Genomic DNA, 21,196 nt, shown 5'->3' on the forward strand with positions numbered 1-21,196 from the left:
CTGTAGTCTGTGTGTAAACAATGTTCTCAGTGTTTACTTGCAATTATTTTACGGAATTCTAGTGGAAACAAAAAAAGACAAAGTTAATATTGACGTGCGAAACATAACTGAGAACTCTTGAGCTATAAACCAGCAATCTCTGAGCAATAAAACTGTCTTTTGGAGTGCCGGTGTGTGTGTGTGTGTGTGTCCGTGAGTTGAGTGATTACGCATCTCTCTCGCGCGCGCGCGTCCCCGGTGGCGCAGAACGTGTATGGAGTCATCCCGCTGCTGTAGGCGGGGGCGAGCCCCTTTGCCCGTGATATTAATGTGCTTTCCCGCTATTCCAGTCTATGAAACAGCACGCAAGTATTGGCTATTGCTTGCCCCTTGTGTTGTCCTTCGTATGCAAACAGTGGACAGGAACTTAACGCGTTTGTGTTGACAGCTGCTGAAGTCCTTTACAATGACTCGTCGAAAACAGTCGAAGCCCAGATCTTTGAAAGGTACGAAAGGTTTTTTATTTAATCACTTGCTTCCTTCTTGTCTTGAGTGAAACACGACCGCGGGACAAATCGAATGAATGACCACAATTAGTTACAGATCATTAGGCTTCAGATTAATGTTGCGCAAAGATCAAAACAGAAAACTGGAATTGTTTTGGACCAGAACTTTAATTTAACTTTCATTGCATTTTCGAGTAATCTAATTTCATTGAGAGGGGTTTGTCATCACTCTTGGACGTGATGCACAATATTCAGATGTATTATGATAATCAATGTAATATTATAGTTTTATTGGCTTTTCTTGGACAACAAAGTTATCTAAGCTCAGCTGTACTCAAAACTGAATGTGTGTGAGTGTGTGTGTGTCCTGGTAAACCCTACATTATGAGGACAAAATATTTGAAATCGTTGTCCTTGTGGGGACGTATTGTCTCCATGAGGAAAACAGCTTTTTAAATCATACTACGTGATGTTTTTTTTTATTATTATTGTAAAAATGCAGAACGTTAAGGTTTAGGGTAGGGTTAGTGTAAGGGGATAGAATATACAGCTTGTACAGTATAAAAATCATTATGTCTATGGAAAGTCCCAATAAAACATGAAAACAACAGTAAGCTGTAAGGATCCGTAATGTTTATGTGAGGATTAGATTTTGTAGGGAACATAAAATATTAGCTCAGTATAAAAACAATAGAGTCCCAAAAATGACAGAAAACAAATGTGTGTGTACAGTATGCGTGTTTGAAAGTTCCCTGAGGTTTCTATGTTTGTAAATGAAATCTATTCGTTTTTTATGTCTTGTCATAATGCCGTGTGGCTCTGTTATGTCACCTTGAAATCACAGAATACAAAATTTGTTATATGGACTGTTTAAAGATCAAACATGCACACAATGCTGGATGAAAAACAGACTAAAAAAAGTTGATATTTGTTTACTCTTTGCTTTTTTTCATGACACAGGGGTGCCATAGTGTACCGAATGGTCCACCAGAGATGGGAAAAAGTGCTTGATTTCTTTGAATTGTGATATTGTATTTGGCTGCTATGGCCATGACCTTTTCTTGCTATCAATCTTTTCTCAACAGGTCAAGCTGACAGGTTAAATACAAAGGAAGATGGTGTGGTTGTGGGGAAGAAACGTTGCTCCTGGGAAAGAAGAAAAGAGAGGGATGAGGAGAGGGAACAATGTGGGGAAGAGAAGGATGAAGTTGCTAAAGAACACAAGAGTGCAAGCCTAAAGCAATCAGAATCATTCACCCAACAGATGTACTGCCATGGTTCAGGTACACGCAAATACATTCCTGCACTATCCTTAGTATCCTTTACGGTGAATATTTTATCCATCTCTTTCTGCATCCCTTACACAGGCAGATTAAAAAGAAGAGAGACCTCTGGGGTTTTATATTCAGGGTTTAGTGTTTCTGCATGTTTGTGTGACCTTTGAATTAGGTATATTTGCAATTCCCTATTTGCACAATAACAGAATGAATCATGCCTTCACAAATGATTTTGGATTTATGATATTGGAATTGCTAATCATGTGAAGACAAGTTTTTATGTTTTTAATATGTTTTATCCTTTTAAGCAGATACACTAATCCTTTGATTTAGTGTACAATTTGGTAGCATAATTTGGGTTCTGTTTTTTTCTCTTGTACATGTTTAGTACTTTAAAGTAGCAGCACTCCATTTTCTCAAACTGTGAATCTGGTCCTCTCACACTGACAGCAATTTTAGTCACAGTGGGACTGCTCATTATGTGGCCACATACCGAGCTAATTACATCTAAAAAAGTGTGAAAAAGAGCATCCAATTCATATTTTTGCTGTTTAGTCTGCTGTTATGAGCCTGAGTTCTATTTTAACCTGCCAGACTTCAGCAGGACAGACCTCTTGAAATAGAAGAGTTGAATTCTTATAGTTGTGGTCAAAGAGAGTAGTGTTGAGGAAGATACAAATCCCATATAATTTAAAGTAGTTCAACTGCAGCTATTGTTTTAAAAAAGTAGTTAGCTACACCACAATTTAACAAAACGTAGCAATATAATTCCCCTAAAAACAGTATTTGTCTTGCAAAAAAACAGTTAGGGTATGAATTAGGGTGACAGCAAAAAAACAGCAGTGTCACATTTCCGTTTTCCTTGTTGGAGAAAGTATCTTGTTACTGTAAAAGCTACGCTACTTTGACAAAATTTTGAGTTACCGTCACATTACTGACAATGTACTTAATTTAGTAACATTGCTTAATTACTTTTAGTTAGTTACTCCCCAACACTAATGGCGTATTTACAGTAGTGGTGTGTTTTTGGCAAAAACTTTTTTATGAAAGTTGTAAATACATTTTCCTTTCTTCTCTGTCCATAGCAAATCATAATGTTGAGGAAGATGAAATATGTTGTTTAGCTTCTCATTCCTCTGCTCACTCCTCCACTGACCATGAAGATGGATGTGACCTTGGATTCAACAGAGACACATATAGAGATCATCAGAGACTTAATCAGTGCAGGAGGGAAAACAGCCCTTTGCCTGGCAACAGTTCAGTACCTCTCGAATTATTTCAAACGGATATCAGCAGTGAGAGCTCCACAAGAAGCAAACAGGGCTTGAGTAATCAATATGAACAGGGAAGTGCTATGTCCTCCCGACTTCTCTCTCTTGTAAATAATCCACAGAATAACATGGGGGAATCTGAGAAAAGACAACCTCCAGATTTTGCTGCACAAGATCAGTCGTGTTTCTCAATGGCAGAATGCACTTGTGCCACCCCACACATCTCCAGTCCAGCAACTCCAAATGCTGCAGTGTCTCCTTGTGCAGAAAAGAGAAAGTCTCAGTTTGTCTCCAAAAATTGTTTAGGAATCTCCAAAAAGCTCAAGGTTTTAAATGATTTTGTTCATTGTCACAACTACATGGACCATAGAGCTTGTCCACAGACCCAACTCAAGGACAATGAAATCCACTCAAGTTCTGAGATCCTGACTTTTCCATCTGAACTAAAGGAGCACCAGAAAGAGGCTAATGTGATGCCCGACCACTCCGTGTTGCTTGAAGCTGCAATTACAGCGGCCGTTCAGACAGTTCTTCAGTGTAGCTTCTGTCCCACATCATTAAAAGACCTGAAAGCCCTTCAAGAGCATGTTCGCCAATCACACAACTCCGCTTTAATCGAGAGCAACGTCTTTTTCTGCTCACAGTGCTTCCGAGGATTCCTGACAAAGGACACGCTAGATAATCACGTGCGGCAGACACACTGTAAAAACCAGAGTCTGAAACTTGAACCAGATGCAGAAGAAACTGCAGAAAGAAAGTCTTTGCAATTCTGTCCATACTGCACCCATTTGCCTACATTTAGCAGTAAGATAAAACTGATGCAGCATATCAAAAAGACACACAAAAATATTAATTTGATGAACCTTAAACAGGGAAGGAGGACAATGGGTTCAACATCACCCCAATCAATCAAGAGTGTGGCCAAAAAAACTAGCTATGGTGCATTACCTTCAACCGACTTCATGTGTGACCACTGTGGGGCTAAATACACCAATCTGGATCTGTTTCAAACTCACTTGAGTTCCCACCTGAAGAGTATGCTTCCAAAACTTACGTGTCCAGAGTGTTTCATGGATTTCCCAAACCAGGAATCTTTTAAGGAACACACAGTGTCTCATTTTAGCAATTCATCTACGCTCTACATCTGTGAGAGCTGCAGTAAGTCCTTTACCAGTGTCAAAGACTTACATGGGCACCTACTTGAGATGCACACTGTCGTGTTTTACCGATGCTCCCTCTGCCAGCAGGTGTTCGACTCCAAGGTGTCTATTCAGGTTCACCTGGCCTCCGAGCACAGTAACAAGAAAACCACATTCCACTGTACGTCGTGCGAATGGGACTTCAAGCAAGAGCATGATTTGCACCTACATGTCAAACAGAAACATCTTGACAAACAATGCAAGATGTACTGTTGCATTTTCTGTGCAGAGTCCTTTACCACAGACATTGAGTTGCAGTGTCATATCACAACACATAGCGACAAATGCAGTCCCTGCGTCTGCACCAATACCAGATCTCCCCTCGAGGTGCCCTTACACGAGAAACTCTGTGCCAAGAGTGCTGAAGGTAACAACGTGACCCCTCCACCTGTCTCCAAACCAGTTGCCAAAGACAGCGCTGGAATGCTGCCAGTGAATAGTGAAATAAGAGTCGGTAAGGTGGAATCGCTGTTTAGCCCTACCACTGAAAGTAAAGGGAAGGCAAATCTGAACGATTCTATGTTTGCCTGTGAAATCTGTGGTGCTTCTTACACCATGCAGTCTTTGCTCGCCAACCACCAGCTGCGAGATCACCACATCCAGCCCGGGGAGAGTGGCACTCTCAAGCGCAAAGTGGAGGCAATCCAAGGGAGCCACAAATGCAAAGACTGTTCCAAGACCTTCTTCACTGAGATGGCACTGTGGGAGCACGTCCAGACTCATCTAGGCCCCACCAAGCACTGCCAATGCCCCATCTGTGGAGAGCGCTTCCCTTCACTGCTAACTCTGACTGAACACAAGGTCACCCACAGCAGGAGCTTGGACACAGGCAACTGCCGCATCTGCAAGCTTCCTCTTCACAGTGAGGAGGACTTCCTGGAACACTGTCAGAGGCACCCCGACCTGCACAACTCACTGACAGGCTTCCGCTGTGTTGTGTGCATGCAGACTGTCACCTCCACTCTTGAGCTGAAAATTCATGGAACTTTCCACATGCAGAAGGTCCAGGGTGATGATCTGATCAACAGCTGCGTGGATCCCTCCATCCTTAATCCTGACCTTAAAATCTCCTCAAGTGTTGCTCAGCAGGAAACGGTCACTATGAATGTCAGTACATTTGAGCATAGACTCCGAGACAATAAGACTAGCATTTCCGTAGTCAATTGTTGTTCGGCTACGGCACTCATACCAGAGGAGAGAAGCAATAAGAACACTCTCACACAGACCACAACAGTTTGAGTTAACCCTGAATAAAGGACGTCATTTGTAAAGGACAATATACAGGGTCGGCGCCCAGGATGGGGGTTAAGAGTTACTGTGCCCCCCGTCCCTCCCTCCCCTTCCCGCAGAATGCGAGCGAAAGTGCAGAGCGAGCATGCATTTGAAAGCGATTACAAATGCTTTCCTCTTCAAATGCAACCTTTTTAGTGCCCTGACGCCGGCTCTGACGTTATATGTACTCTTCTGATTGCTTGTGTACTGGAGTATGTTTTCACTTGTACATTGTATTATGTATTTAGGCCCTAAATGTGTGAAGACATGTTTTGGAGAGGCTGTTTTCTCCCTTAAAATCAGTTTCCTTGTTTGAGATGCTTAGCAAATGACTAATTCTCCCAAGTGCAAGGCTTATCTTCATTGGACACTTCTGAGGCTCTGAACTCAGATTTACTGCTATATTTGGAGCATTTCCTCTCTCTTTGTTGCATTTTAAGATAAAGCCTTGTGTTAAGAAATGGAACTGGATCTTTGTGGATCTAGACAGTAATGAGTTGCTGATGACTGAAACTGCAGATGCGCAGAGGGGCACAAAAGAGGATGAGATGCGGGCAGTGGGACTTGATGTTCTGAGGGAGAGAGTCATTAGCAGTGTTTAATCTAATTGAAATCTGAGCTGGCCTCTTGGTAAACTTTATGGATTAGATGTAGGGCTTTTGGACTATGACATCTGATAATCACAAAACTATAATGATATGTATTTTTTACTATGTCTTTTTAGTAAAATACCTTAATCTCTACATTTTTTTATAATTTTGACTCACAATTTCACTTATGTGTCTTGTTAGTTGTATATCTGTACATGATGTTCTATTGCAAAAAAAATAAAAAATAAAAATAAATTGTGTTTATGGGTAAATGTGTACGTGTGTAAGTGGTGTGTTTACATTTTCAGTTCTCCATTGTTGATAAAGTTAAAAACAGCAACAACAGCAACAAAAAACTCTATCATATTTCTGGACCAATGCAGTTTAAGATTGTGTATTTAGTCTTCGGTAGAACATCTAAAAAATCATAAATCAGAAATAAGAATAATATAGTGATTATGATATTAATAAACTGAAATAAGTTGTTCTGGTTGAAAAAAAAAAAGGTTTTAACATTTTTTAGCTCCTTAATATATAAATAAATATATATAGCCTATATATATATATATATATATATATATATATATAATTTTTTTTTTTTTTTAGATTGGCAATGTTTCACTTGATTCTGAACCTTGATATCATACTTGACAATAATACATCTGGGTAGAGAATAATGACTTCTGGGCTTTACTGGAAGTGAAACTGAATGTCAGGATTTTACTTCATTCATACTACAGTGTTTGTGCATGTGCGTATCTATTTATAAGCAGTACAACTTTCCATTTAATCAACAAATGATTTTATCTTTAAAAATTCAACTAAATATCTGCAGTGCAGCACAGAGTTATGTTTGTGCATGTTTTTGAGAATGGAAATTGGGTATTAGTGCCCTGAAGCTGGAAGCCACCAGGACAAACTGCTACCTCATTTGGAAATACCCCTCAATCACCATGACAGCAGCTGGGCTTTGACCATAGACACGGGAAGGAAAAGCGACAAAATTTTGGGCACGGCTGTGCTGTAAAAATGCATTTGTCATAAATATTACAATATTATAATTACACCCAGTCATAAATGTAACTATGAGTGCAGGGTGTTTAAAAAAACAATACTGTAAATACTATAAAAAGTCTGTTTTAGAAACTTGACAGGGTTAATGAACTGTCTTCTCCAGTCAGATTTTTTTATAATCATAATACAAATGCTGTTACGTTATTATTTTATATTATATATTATTTGTTTTCATGCTATAGAGACAGATGATCATACCAGAAAATAAATATGAGTTGGAATTAAAACATCATGAACTTGGTTTTCCTTTTGTGTGTCCAGGCTTTAGGCCAAGATAAAGTCGGCTGTGAAAACATGATGCCGGGTAATGCCCGGACCATCTGTCAATAAGCGTCTCTCGAGTGGGTCGAGTGAGAGGAGAAATGGCAAAAAAGACAGTGCTGTAAAGAGTTTTTAAGGTTGCAGGGTTATGGAGTGTTACTGGCACAGAGCTGGCAAATGTTGAGTTTGATTGTATTTAACATTTTTAATTCCATAAAACAGAATTGGAAACAAATTTAATAAAACGATTCTCAGTTTAAAGGTGTATTAAGTACAACACAGTGACACAGTGAAGTGACAGTAGTGCAAATAGCCTACACATTAGTTTTTTTCTTACAGGGATAAGAGTGAATACAGGCCTAAATCGAGGCATGGTAAATCTAGAAATGAACTGCCATTTCAAAAAATAGAGCTGACTAAGATCCTTTATGCTCAGTCAGGCCTTGCCGTCCAGGTGCACTCCCAAGAAATGTTAGGTCTGTGTCATGTCAACATCCTCCCGGGATGGAAACTGGGGTGAAAGGTTACTCTTCCTACCGATGTCCAACATCATCACATTTTTTTCACATCGCGTCACCAATCATTCCTCTGTGCTCTCCCTTCTCTTCACGTCTCACATATCCAACAATCCCATATCCCGCCTCATCTGAGTGTTCTTCTGCAAGCGACACCATTTTCTGTTGGTAAATTGAATACTTGTCAGCCAAAATTCTGTTTTTCAAAAGACATTTAAGGGATAGTTCACAGACACCAAAATGAAAATTGTGTTATTACTTACCCTCAAATTGTTCCAAACCTGTATGAGTTTATTTCTTCTACTGAACACAAAAGAAGATATTTTGCAGAATGTCCGTCACCAAACAGTTGACAGAACCCATTGACTATGCTGACGTCAGCTGTCTGGTTACCAACATTCTTCAAAAATCACATATTTTGCGTTGAGTTTTCTATAATGGTTAATATGGTTTTAGTTTTCATTTTTATCATTTAATTGATTTATTTAAAATTGGCAGAAAACGTTTCCACATTTAAATGCATGACTGCAAGGTGAATGTAGGACAGCACTCCCCCCTAATGGCTGAATGTGTGACAGTACAGCAACCATCTCACAAATAGCTTGTTTTTAATTGGAGTTTAATTTTTTCCTCTTAAAATATTAAGATCTTAAACTGTTTAGTCAAATACTGTAACAGTAGTGATGGCCATTCGTTATAAATATTATAATAATGCATAAACTGTATGCTATTGGCACTGTTGTACATCCTAATTTTGATTATATGGTGTAATGTTGTTTACACTATGATGTCACAATACATTATAATATATTTTCATTTGATTTGCAATTGGGTCATATGAAATGTTGCAGCATTATCAAAGAACATCTACAGGTTTAGTGGAAAGAGAAGCAACGCATTCAAATCAAATGAAAAAGCAAGGCTATAGTTTCGCATGTTCACATCATGACCAGCAGGTGGAGGTGCGAGATTGTGTGTAAATACCGAATGTGTGTCTTTTAGTATACACGTATTATTTTACATAGGCTAGAGTCTAGACTGTGTAGCCTACAGTTGAGACATGTGTACAGTCGAGACACCTTAAATAACTTGCGTTCGCAGCAAGCACAAGTTTTGCTGTGCACATGCGCATTGGTGTAGGCTACTCTTTGATCGTGGGAAATTTGAACAACGGACGCATCTCCGATCCGAAGATATCGGGAAAAGTTTTTTTTATATAGACATGACGTTCACTTCACCATGCACTCTCCACGATGAATAGCTTATTATACATATGTGACTGTTAAACGTAACTGGTATCACCACAAACGTTATTCTGTGCCCTAAAAACTGGCATATTTCAAGGTATTGTGTCATGCAAGGTAATTGCAAAATCTATTTTGTGCGAGGTGGCCAGCGGGCCGGGGGATAGATGAGACCCACATGTATCAACTGTAGCCTATACCCCGATAAGAGTTCTATTAGGTCACACAGTGTTTATGGTGCGTTCAAGTCCTCCTGGGAAGTTCGTAGGCTACGAGGTGGGAAGGAAGTCGTGCTTATAACGGCATGTGCGTTCAAGTCACTTTCGTCGGAGCAAAATGGCGGAGTAGGCTACTTTCTCTTAATTAATTACACAAAAATAAAGTAAGGTTCTTAAACTCTTGTTCTAGAAAATGAAGAACAAAAAATGTGCATCAGGTGTACTTTGTATTTTTATGTTTTTAATTAATTTATGAAGCCACTGCCAACACATCGTTACATGTTGCATTGTTATATTATAATACTATCATATTCTGTGTTGGCGAATAGCTAACTGAGCTGTTAATAGAAAAGCCTGAAAATATCACAGCTAAATACCTTTAGGGTGAATTCAGGTAGAGTGGGACATCAGGTTGAGTGGGACACTTAAGCTTTTGGGTACTGTACTGGGTTAATTTTGTAAGCCAATCACAACAATTGTTATTGGGTTGTAGCTGAATGTCTATTGGATATGAAATAAAGGTTGTGATTGGTGTGACATCACAGATGTGGTCCAGTTGTTATTTTTCAAATTGCTTGACTCCTGGTACCTCATGGTAAGCCACCCGGCAAGTGTAAATCTATTTAGAATAATAAGGTTGATAATTCTGTCACTTATTATGTAACAATAAAACTTTTGCTTTTACATACATTTACACTGTCTGTGTATTAGAGATTAATAACAATGAGCATCTAACTGTTTAAAATATTTGTGAAAATTAGATTCACAGCACTGTCCCACTCAACCTGACAGTGTTAGGTTGAGTGGGACAGTGCATTTCAGGTTGAGTGGGACAGTGCTGTGAATCTAATTTTCACAAATATTTTAAACAGTTAGATGCTCATTGTTATTAATCTCTAATACACAGACAGTATAAATGTATGTAAAAGCAAAAGTTTTATTGTTACATCATAAGTGACAGAATTTTCAACCTTATTATCCTGAATTCAGCCCCCCCATGCCTCCACACTCACAACTGCGCCACCCTCACCTCCAGATGACTTCATCTTTCTCGGATATGTTCACTGAAGTTGTTAAAAGGTGGTAAGAAGATGTAGGCTTAATGACAGTTCCATTCATTGAATGTATAGTGAAGTTTACAATGTTACAATTTTTGCATTAGTTCCACAAATGCATTTTTAAAAAATCCTTCCAAGTATTAATTCATTTGAAGGTCTCCGTTGTTGTATTTTGCGCTTCATAATGCACCACACATTTATGTATTCTGGTTTTATTTACGTTTTACACAACGTCCCAACTTCATTGGAATTGGGGTTGTATTTCTCATGTTCATTTTAACCATAAAATAGTGTCCCACTTTCCCTAACAAAGTGTCCCACTCAACCTGATTGCTTCCAGTTTGCTGAAGAGGGTGTCAGATGGTGTTTAAAGATGAACAGTTTGTTAATAAATACATAAATTGGAAAAATTTCACCATAGTGGCCTTCATTACAATCTATTTAAACAAAACACATACAGTTTTAATACATTCTAACTGATTTAGGTTGTTTAAAATGCAATTTACCAAAAAGTGTCCCACTTTACCTGACTTCACCCTACGTATTGTGTATTCCGCCATGTTAATCACTGACACGCCCCCAACTCGTAAAGATCGGAGCTTAGAGAAAATCCCGAGCTCCCCACTGGTATTTACGACATTGTGGTGGCGTTCAAGTGCGTTCAACTCGTAAATACGATCTATACGAGATGACTTGAACGCACCAATAAGATAACAGGTTAAACGTCGTAATTAGCCAGCACGCAAATGAAAATAAATTGTAATATTTTAACTGTATAGCCTATTATTAAATATTGTTACATATCTTGTTCCTGCTTTATAAATTTTAACCAGTGCTGATTTAAATAAAATGAATGAATATATAAATATAAATATAAAATGTTGCCCAATTGTTATTTTTTATTAGCCTATATAATTTCGCCTCCCGCAGCCTACTGTCGCACGCACGCTCGCTGTTTATCTAGCACCGGCTTTGGAATTAACGATGTCCACAGACAAGATATGTTGCACGATTTCATGAAAGTATGTATTGCGACATCAGAAACGAAGAAAAACTAAATAATGACTATTGTAACGCTGTAAACAAGTCAAATTTGTAGTTTTCTTATGTCTCATTAGAACTACAGAAACGCGACCCGATCTGGTAATCTTACTGTGGTGACTTACTTAATCTGTGGTTGTAGCAGGTAAAGGACCGCAAAGCTATCTGGGGAGGCATAAGTGCCTACTGTTACGGCTTGATGAACCACTGAAACTATTTTGGAAACATTATTTTAAGGTAAAAAAATGTTACATAGCCTACATTGACTGCATTCAAAGTTAAACCCTGTATTAAAGTAATAAAATATAATAAGACATTAATTGCACGCATATATAGATATTACATAGGCTAATGACGGTTTTGGAGGGCATGAAGCCCCTAGGCAGATATTGACTTGGGACTATATTAGGGGGAAGCACAGGCGAAGCACTGCTACTTGGGCGCAGAGATATCACGCCGAAGTAGCAGTGCTTCGCCTGTGCTTCCCCCTAATATAGTCCTTAATATATAAGTCAATATCTGCCTAGGAAATCGCCTAGTGTTAATCTGCATCGCTATTTGTACTCGTTGTGAATACGCAGGCTACAAAAAGTAATTAGGTGGGGTTTTTTTATATCACTTTTACTCAGGACATGCTAGCTTGCAACAAAGGATTCCATTCATTATGCTAAGCTAAGCTAGCGCCGACCCTGTCAAATTAAAACAATGCATGTACTGAGATAAAAATGCATTTGCCCACCTATCTAAATGTAGGAAAGAAGGTGAATAAGCCCTTTTTCAAAAAACGGTGGAGTGTTCCTTTAATGCATTAATAATTTACACATTTCATGAAACATATCAAGAGGGATACTCAAAGAAAGAAAGAGACAGAGAACTAGAGCCAACAGAAAAAAAAGAAATGGCTTTAAAGAAAAACACTCAAGCTGGGGATCTGTCAGATTTGAAAAGAACTAGGCCTAAATCAATGTAACGCCTCTGTTTTAGGCCAAACAATGGTATTACAAATACTATAGCCTACATAGTCTACTACAGTCTTGGATAAACACTAAACCTTACTTTCTGAATTTCCGTTGTCAACCACATTCACGTTTATAGACGACTTTTGTTTCACACATTTGGCGTGAAAAGTCTTGTAAAGTATGAGTAATGAGTTACGTGGAATCTATGAACACATGACCGCAGACTGAGGCAGGAGGACAGCCAGCCTATAGCTATTTACCAATACAGTTAGTCAGTCAGTCAGTCTGTCTCCGCCAGAAGCCTAGGGCTTCACAACAGGGGCGGGTACCACTGGCCTTATTGTTTGCTATTGGCTGAGGACAGCTGCTGGCTACTTAATTATTCATTGAGGGAAGGGCCAATTAGGAACTTATCTTGGTCACGGAGTTAATTATTCAGGAAGTTTACGGAGGAAGGAGAGGGCAGACATTCCAGATGATGTTTGTGTGGTTTGCTTCTAGCTTTTGCATAAAAAAAGACACCAAGAATACCACATGTATTTTTAACACTCAAAAGTGTGACCGAGGAAGGAATGCAGCGCGACTGCACTGGCTTAACATTTAATCGGCGGATTTACAGTGTGGTCAGCATTTTTTCTTGTTTGCTGATGTATGCACACCTGTCACATTTTAAAAAAATCAGTAAGCACACAAATAGCTCAACACATCAGAGACTTTTTTCAGCGACACAACTTTTAATCATCAGACCGAAACCAGCCCGTTCTCAATATGTAATCCTGAATTGACAAATTATCATGTTAACTCATTTAAATTACTTTTCATTGAGTCCTGAGAATCTTTAATAACAGCCTTTTCAGTATAGCTAGTTTATGCCGAGTTGATATATGAGGAATTATGTTACTCTCTTGTAATCTTTAGTTTATTTACAGCTTCTTAAAAGTTTGCATTATGTGCAAATTGTCCATCATAATTTACTGGTGACTGTTTGAGAAAAGCTTGACTGCAAATTGTTAAAGTCTTAATTATAAACAAGACTTGGGAAAATAAGACAAGTGAGAAAATCAAGCAAAATGAGTGCTGCACCTAACAAAGCTTGAAAAACGATAGAGTCCTGAAATTGATATTCTTTAAAATAACATGAAAACTTCATCATAACGCAAAACACATCTATTATAAAATCTTGTATAAAAAAACAATAATTTAAGAAATATACATGTTAAAGTTAAACTGGACAAACAACACTGTTATCGCTAAAAGGCATGCACTTTAACGTTGACACATTAACATTTACAGTGTTACAGTAATTATTTCAGAATGAAAACACTGATACTGTATGTTGTTTGAAACAGTCTGTCTCGGACATTAGCCTATAGACCATCCACCGACCATTTGATGCTTTATTGCACACAAAAAAGTAAAAACAATAATCTGATTGGCTGGCTTGATACAACTCACTTAGAATCAGAAGTCATGTTTAGTCAAGGTACTGAGCTGCCGCATTGAACTGGATTTGCCCGTTTGCTCCGTTTGTGCCATCAAATCTTTGAAAGATATTCAGAGATTTGAGGCACTTTGTTGCAAATAAATTAAATATATATCCCAGATTATGTCTGTAAATTCATTGGTATTTATACCTTTTGGATGTGCATAAATTCTCCCAATTTTATACACATTTCCTGCAATTTTGTTTTGTGAACAATGGTTTATGTAAAGTAACAGTTACTATTGTAGTATCGCTGATTTCATATAAAGTAAAGTGAGTCACTTTAAATGTGAGATAGGCCCTTTCCTGTCTATCTGCAAAACTATTTTGAGCTTCTCAACAATCTGTAGAATATGCTTAAGATGAGTTCAATGCAAGCTATTCAGATGCTTCAAATGCTTTGAGAAGGAAGCAGATTAGAAGGTGTGAAACACACAGAGATGATCTTATCTTGAGATCCTTTCAGTCTGTAGCCCAACAAAACAACAGGAAATTCACTTTTGATTTTTTGCAAGATGTAACACACCTTCAGGTGTCCTTGATTTTTCCGTCCCTTTCAGGTTCAAGTTATGGCACGTCAAGCAAAAAAAAATACAAATGTCCAATGCTTCTGCAATTTCAGCATGATGTGGGACTGGTCGTTCTCGTTGCATTGCCCTTTTCTGAGACGGGGTCTGAATTGCTTTTGGTGCTGTGCATGTTGTGCTGGCTACTGTGTGTCGAGCGCTGACTCCAGATGACTTTGCTACAAAGCGACGCCATGCCTCTTCTGATCTCTTGACGGATATTGTTGCTGGAGAGCACGTAAAGAATGGGGTTGATGGCACTGTTGAAAGTCGACAGTCCCAAAGAGATTTTGTAGGGCGTGTAGATGTGATTTTCAAAGTGACAATCCTGCAGCTTGGGGAAGTGGAAGGTGACGGCGCGCATGAGTAAAATAAGGTGGTACGGAGCGAAACAGATCAAAAACAACGCCACCACCGCCACAGCCAGGTAGCGCACCTTTTCTTTCTGATGGGGCTGGAGGCCCGTGCTGGCCTGCACGTTTGCAAGAATGGCCCTGTTGGTGAAGATCAGGATGGCCAGGGGGATACAAAAGCCTATGCAAAACCGAGCGTAGTTGAATGCCGTAACCATCTTTGAGGTCTGGCCTGGCTCGAAACAGCGGTGACTCCCTTGGGCAGCATCCCCTTCGCGCATGATGAAGACGGGCGCGTGAACCAAGCCCACTACCACAAAGATCGAAAACGCTATGAGAGCTGCAATCCGTTTCTGGCGAAGGCCGCGAGATTCAATTGCATAGACCACCGCCACATAGCGGTCGATGGACACGCAGCAGAGCAGGAAGATGCTGATGTACATGTTGTTGAAGAACACAAAGCCAGTCACTTTGCAGGCCATCGAGCTCCAGGGCCACTCGTGGTTTCTACTGACGTACACTGTCCACAAAGGCAGCGTGAAGAGGTAAGTGAGATCGCACAAGGACAGGCTGAACAGGTAGATGCCGAGGACGTTCTTATGACGCACCTGTTGGAAGGTGAGGTAGACCGTGACCAAGTTGGCCGGCAGGCCGATGATAAAAACCACAATGTAGAACACCATCAGAGGAATGCGGTCCTGCTCATATGATATCTGACAGGACATCTTCTCAGTTTGGTTCATGGTCGTCATGATGCTCTGTGCCACAGTGGATTCATGCATCATATCTGAGGTGGGGGGGGGGGGGGAGAGAAGGGGAGAAATGAGAGTAAGCGGTTAAACAGCTGTAGGAGTACTGCCGAACATGACTTGGAAGAAAAAAATTCATTCTATCTCAAAAATTCACTCATTTTACAATACGAGAGACCTCTCGAAAGGGAACTATCAGTACCTATAAGTTCACTTGTAGTATAGTTGCAGTACAAACGAAAAATGTTGTTGCAAACTAGTTGTGTACTCAAAATGTACTACTGTTACACTTAAAAGTATACACTAAAAAGAGGGCCAAAGTAGTAGTGAAATATTGCACTTTACTTTACTTTACTTATGTATACTTAAAATGAACTTGAAGTTACTTCTTTTTTGTAAGGGTAAAGAATCCAATCACACAATTTATTAATTGATAGCCACGTTTTATTAAATCATTGTACTACTTTGTTGTACTAATTAATTCCCTTGTTGTTGTTTATTTTAATTGTTGCCACATTGCACTAATTAATGATTGGAATTAAGTTCAATTGTTAAGTCATGGGAACCAATTCTTAATATGTGTACACAATATTTTTTTTTAATTTTCCGCAGAATTGAAAAAAATAAATAAAAATTAACAATTATTATTAACAAATTGTTAAAAAAAAATTTAACAAAAACTGTAAAAAAAAGTATATATTTAACTCATTTTAAAATAAAATACATTTAAAAACGAATAAAATAATGAAAAGTTTTACAAAATTAAAATGGCAAAGAAGTTTAAAAAATAACAACAGAGACAAAAAGGTAAATGTCTGTCTTAACTAAATATATTAAACAGAACAGATAGGGGTTTTTTATACTACATTGAACCTATAAAATAGTATTTCACATATGGTATTTGCCAAAAATGTGGTACCTTTCAAAGCTTGATTCAGATTTACCCATTTCAAGGGTTTTTTTTTTTCCTTGATGGGACTTCACCTTATCATCTTACCTTTTTTCTACATTCTTGTATCATTGTTCATTGTTACAGTACAGTGTGTGTTCTTTTCAAAAATCTTCACTGCTAGATCACATCCTGTATGTTTAAACTAGCGTAGGTAAAATATGAGGATTTTTTTATGTTTCAGTCGTGGCTTCCATTGTGGTGAACGTGAAAAAATCGAATAAAAAAATAATGTGTTGACACAAATCTTTTTTAGACTTGTTTTTACATTAGTGAAGCAATAATTCTGCAATAATTGAGTTTTGAACCTACAATCAATATTTCTCTCTTACTTTGATTCAAAAGTACATTTTGAGGCACACAACATACATTGAATTACACCACTAAGGTGGCACTTTGGCACATATCAAATCGGTTTTGCTTCGACGTGACCATTGACCATTCCAGTGTTTCAGTGTTGTCATGTCTCATCCAGAGTAAAACACCCCCTTTCCCCTTCATCTCCAGCAAAGCACAACGCACCACTCCCTAGTTTTGCCCCAGCTAGACAAGACAGCCACTGAAATATTTATCACGACCCCATCATCCACAAGGGGTAGAAGTGCATCAGAACGGAAACCACGTGTGTGTTGGTACATTGTGGTACGTGAATGGTTCTGTACATGAATGGTATATGAATCGTCATGTATCGTTCTTACCTTAGACATTTGAGGTTGTTATAATGAATGGTAAATGAGACTAAAAAGCAATAGGAAGTTATTGAGCAAGACGTTTTTAAAGTTCAAACAGAAATGACTATAGTTAAACCACCCACGTATAGGTTCATGTGAAATACACGCTGACTAAGAGTCCCTCCTTTTCTTTGTACTCATTTCTCGCTTTTCACGTTGGGAAAAAAACACGACCTTGCACAAGAACTCTACTGAGGATTGGGAAAGTAAACAGTGCAAGTATTTCACTTGGCCTATTGCTGGATTGGCAATAAAGCCATTGATGGTCAGTCAGTGTCAAGAAAAACACGGAATCAAAGTCAGTGGAGAGAGAAGAACGCATACATTAAGTTCTGCATTAGTCTTCATTGTGTTCTGTGACCTACTTATAGTCATTAAATCACTGTACGGGTGTTAAGACAGACACTGTGACTTTTGGATCAGATGAAACCTTTTATTCCCTTGTCTCATATCATTATGTCAAAACACTGGCGATGCTCAGTCTAGTGTATGTGACCATTTTTAGACGCTGCAGGCAGATTCTTGGAAACGAGCTCAACCTTAGAGAAGATGCTCTCTACTATACAATATGAAGATACCAGACAACATGTATTATCTGAAATGTATTTTATGTATCATTAATGCAAGTCTAAATTAAGCTGGCGTCTTCATTAAATATTCATGATTCCTTTGTTTAATGCTGACAACAAAATCGACCCATATCTCTCAAGTTAATTTGATGATTTTTTTTTTTTTTGTCTGCTTGAAATTATGACATTTAACACTTTAGATCTTTTTTTAAACCTAAGGGTCCCTAAAGATTTTCCAGGGGGGCCACAGAGAATAAACCAACTGAAAATGTCATGTAATTTCCACTATTATATAACTTTATAACTAATGATCTGCTAAGGATTCTCTACTTTAGTAATGCTGTTGTAAATAAAACAAAGAGTAGCCTAATGGAGTATAGTTTTATAAGAAATTTCTATTTCAGTAATTTAATTCAATGTTATATTCTGTTTCTTTGTAATTATGTAGTAAATTTACAAGTAATTTCTCAGGGAAAATTGTTTCTATAAGTAACTCTTTTTTCCCAGTGTAGTTATGTGCATTAATGAAGTTATTAATGAAAGATAATAAAAGTGTTTCAGGGAAAACCTAGCTTTTTTATACAGAGGGTTAACTGGGTTGAGTGAAAGTATGAATTGAAAAGGTTAAAAACAGCCGACCAGGTCGCAAATTACACGTGAAAACACTGCACACATCCTGTTTTCAGATTGTGGCGTGCCGCACAAAAAAAAATCCTTTAATTCTCAATAGCCTATATATAAAAGCAAATATGACATTTTCTATAAATGTAACGTATAAAATTGCGTGGCTCTTACCTCCAAATGCAGTTAAGGATGTGTCCTCTCTTCATCTATAAGCATCTATCTATAAGAAGGACCAGCGCAGCAGAGCTCTTGACAGGCCCCTCAGAGCAGCGCGTGTAATGGTGAGGCACGGGCACATCTCTACACCACAGCCGACTACGACCACGTGATCGTCGCACTTCTGCTTTCTTCGACAGCGGGCTCAAATAAGACACTTAGAATGAATAAGAGAAGATATAAAAAAAAACTATGCCTCAAAACACGGCGAGAACTGCATTTCTAAAACAATTTTTGGCATCAGTGGCGCGTTTTGTGTGACTCAGTCGGCCCGCGCATGATGCTCTAAAAGTGATGTTAGATCAGAGTAGCTCATTAGCCTACAGGTTTTGAAACAGCCTACAGGTTTTGATGTCGCCGGGGATTTTCTTTTATCACATTACCAATAAAGGGAACCTACACTTGATTATTTTAAACAGGCCTACAAAAAAGCCCCCCAAAAAACAGTGTCGGCGGAAAAAAAAATTAATCTCAAGATGGTTAAAAAATCGAAATAAACTTGATCTTATTGTTAACATATAACATAATTATTTATTTTTTAATCAAGTCTAAGTCCCAGAGCTTATGACAGCAGCATATTTCTGAAATTAAACCTTTCTGAAACTAAACCCCTTTTTTATTATTAACCTACATCGCTCGAAAGGTAACGGGAATGCCCAATACCAGTCTGACGAATCAACTGACAAAGACTGAAAGAAAAAGCGAAGTAACAGCAAATATTTTATATAGACGGTAACAATACACGGTGTGATATTACTCATTGGCAAAGACAAAACAACTAATGTAATGTCCTAAAATGGAAATATGGAAGAAAGGTCTTCTATGAAACTTTTATGTGGTCTATAAGATGAGTGATATCAAAATCAAAGTATTGCATTGGCATGGGTCTCAAAACATTAGTCTAGTTGTGTAACAATTTCCAGTGAACTAAAGGTAATAATTACTTCAACCATTTGGTATTTTATGAGCCCAAATTATGACCTCACCATACAGGAAACTTGTAGTATCTTTAAACATGTAAAAAGCTTTCATTATCAAAAATGATTACATTCTTACAGATTACATTCTTATCATCAGTGATAGTTTTGGGTTTGATGGTTATTTTTACAATTATACAGAATATAATTTGTATCTGAAAAATTGGAAACATTGAAAATATGGTGAAATCTTTTGTAATATTATAAATGTCAATTTAATGCATCCTTGTAATTATCCTTGTTTTAATAAAAGGATTAATTTCTTTAAAAAAAAAATATTACACAATTATTGGCACCCTTTATTAAAGGGGGGGTGAAATGCTATTTCATGCATACTGAGTTCTTAACACTGTTAAAGAGTTGGATTCCCATGCTAAAGATGGACAAAGTATCAAATATTAAATTGTACGTTTGATGGAGTATTTCTGTACCAAAAATCCTCCTTCCGGTTTGTCACAAGTTTCGGAAAGTTTTTTTCGAGTATGGGCCTGTGTGACGTCAGATACGGCGGAATTTCCTTATACGGGTCCTAACTGTACGTTCACACCGCCGCCGACTTGAGCTTCCAAAGTTACCGGAAGTCATTCATTTTCAATGGAAGCTGGCTTCTCTCAGCTGCAAGGAGCGTCAAATCCATCTGAGTTTTCTCCTATAATGCCTGATGAGTTTGGAGAACACCTGACCAGAGATCAGAGACCATTCCTCCATACAGAATCTCTCCAGATCCTTCAGATTCCCAGATCCATGTTGGTGCTTCTTCTCTTCAGTTCACTCCACTCATCAGGTCAGGGAACTGGGACGGTCATGGCAGAAGCTTCAGTTTGTGCTCTGTAACACATTTTTATGATGATTTTGATGTTTGTTTTGGATCATTGTCCTGATGGAAGATCCAACCACGGCCCATTATAAGATTTCTAGCAGAAGCCGTCAGGTTTTGTTTTTTCATCTATTGATATTTGATAGAATCCACGATGCCATGTATCTGAACAAGATGTCCAGGACCTCCAGCAGAAAAATATGCCCACAACATTAAAGATCCAGCAGTATATTAAATTGTACACATGGGGTACTTTTTATCCTTGTGTGCACCAAACCCATCTAGCGTGTTTGCTGCCAAAAAGCTATTTTTTTTTTAGTTCCATCTGACCTCAGAACCCTGTGTCGTTTGAAATTCCAGTCATGTCTGACAACTGAATATGCTGGAGTTCTCCCAAACGGTGATATAGGGGTTGTTTGATTTTTTTTGAACCCAAGACTCAAGTAATCTCTGCAATTGTCCAGCTGTGATCCTTGGAGAGTCTTTGGCCACTCAGACTCTCCTCCTCACCGTCCATTAAGACAATATAGACACTCGTTCTCTTCCTGGCAGATTCATAACATCTTTAGTTGATTGAAACTTCTTAATTATTGCCCTAATGGTCAAAATGAGGATTTTCAATTCTTTAGCTATTTTCTTACAGCCACTTTCTATTTTGTGAAGCTCAACAATCTTTTGATGCACATCAGAACTATATT

General features: G+C 38.3%; 2 protein-coding genes across 2 annotated transcripts; one reads left to right on the forward strand and one right to left on the reverse strand.

Annotated features, from left to right (window-relative positions):
- Positions 1-226: 226 nt before the first annotated feature.
- LOC308698473 (zinc finger protein 521) lies at positions 227-6,363 on the forward strand. The gene is made up of 3 exons (XM_081378570.1): positions 227-485; positions 1,571-1,768; positions 2,848-6,363. Exons 1-3 carry the CDS (start codon positions 446-448, stop codon positions 5,469-5,471), a joined length of 2,862 nt encoding a protein of 953 aa, XP_081234696.1. The 5' UTR covers positions 227-445; the 3' UTR covers positions 5,472-6,363.
- Positions 6,364-12,283: 5,920 nt separating this feature from the next.
- gpr132b (G protein-coupled receptor 132b) lies at positions 12,284-18,790 on the reverse strand. The gene is made up of 2 exons (XM_081377721.1): positions 18,660-18,790; positions 12,284-15,653 (listed from the first exon to the last, which is right to left on the reverse strand). The coding sequence occupies exon 2, from the start codon at positions 15,649-15,651 to the stop codon at positions 14,566-14,568; it is 1,086 nt and encodes a 361-aa protein (XP_081233847.1). The 5' UTR covers positions 15,652-15,653; positions 18,660-18,790; the 3' UTR covers positions 12,284-14,565.
- Positions 18,791-21,196: the final 2,406 nt, after the last annotated feature.

This window comes from Scardinius erythrophthalmus, assembly GCF_964197995.2.
Source record: "Scardinius erythrophthalmus genome assembly, chromosome: 11".
NCBI lineage: Eukaryota > Metazoa > Chordata > Actinopteri > Cypriniformes > Leuciscidae > Scardinius > Scardinius erythrophthalmus.

Bases quoted from the DNA above. Each gene is read 5' to 3' on its own strand.
- LOC308698473 (XM_081378570.1), top strand. From the start codon at position 446: ATGACTCGTCGAAAACAGTCGAAGCCCAGATCTTTGAAAG. The intron at 486-1,570 runs GTACGAAAGGTT...TTTTCTCAACAG, and splicing joins GAAGCCCAGATCTTTGAAAG to GTCAAGCTGACAGGTTAAAT. The intron at 1,769-2,847 runs GTACACGCAAAT...CTCTGTCCATAG, and splicing joins GATGTACTGCCATGGTTCAG to CAAATCATAATGTTGAGGAA.
- gpr132b (XM_081377721.1), bottom strand. From the start codon at position 15,651: ATGATGCATGAATCCACTGTGGCACAGAGCATCATGACGACCATGAAC.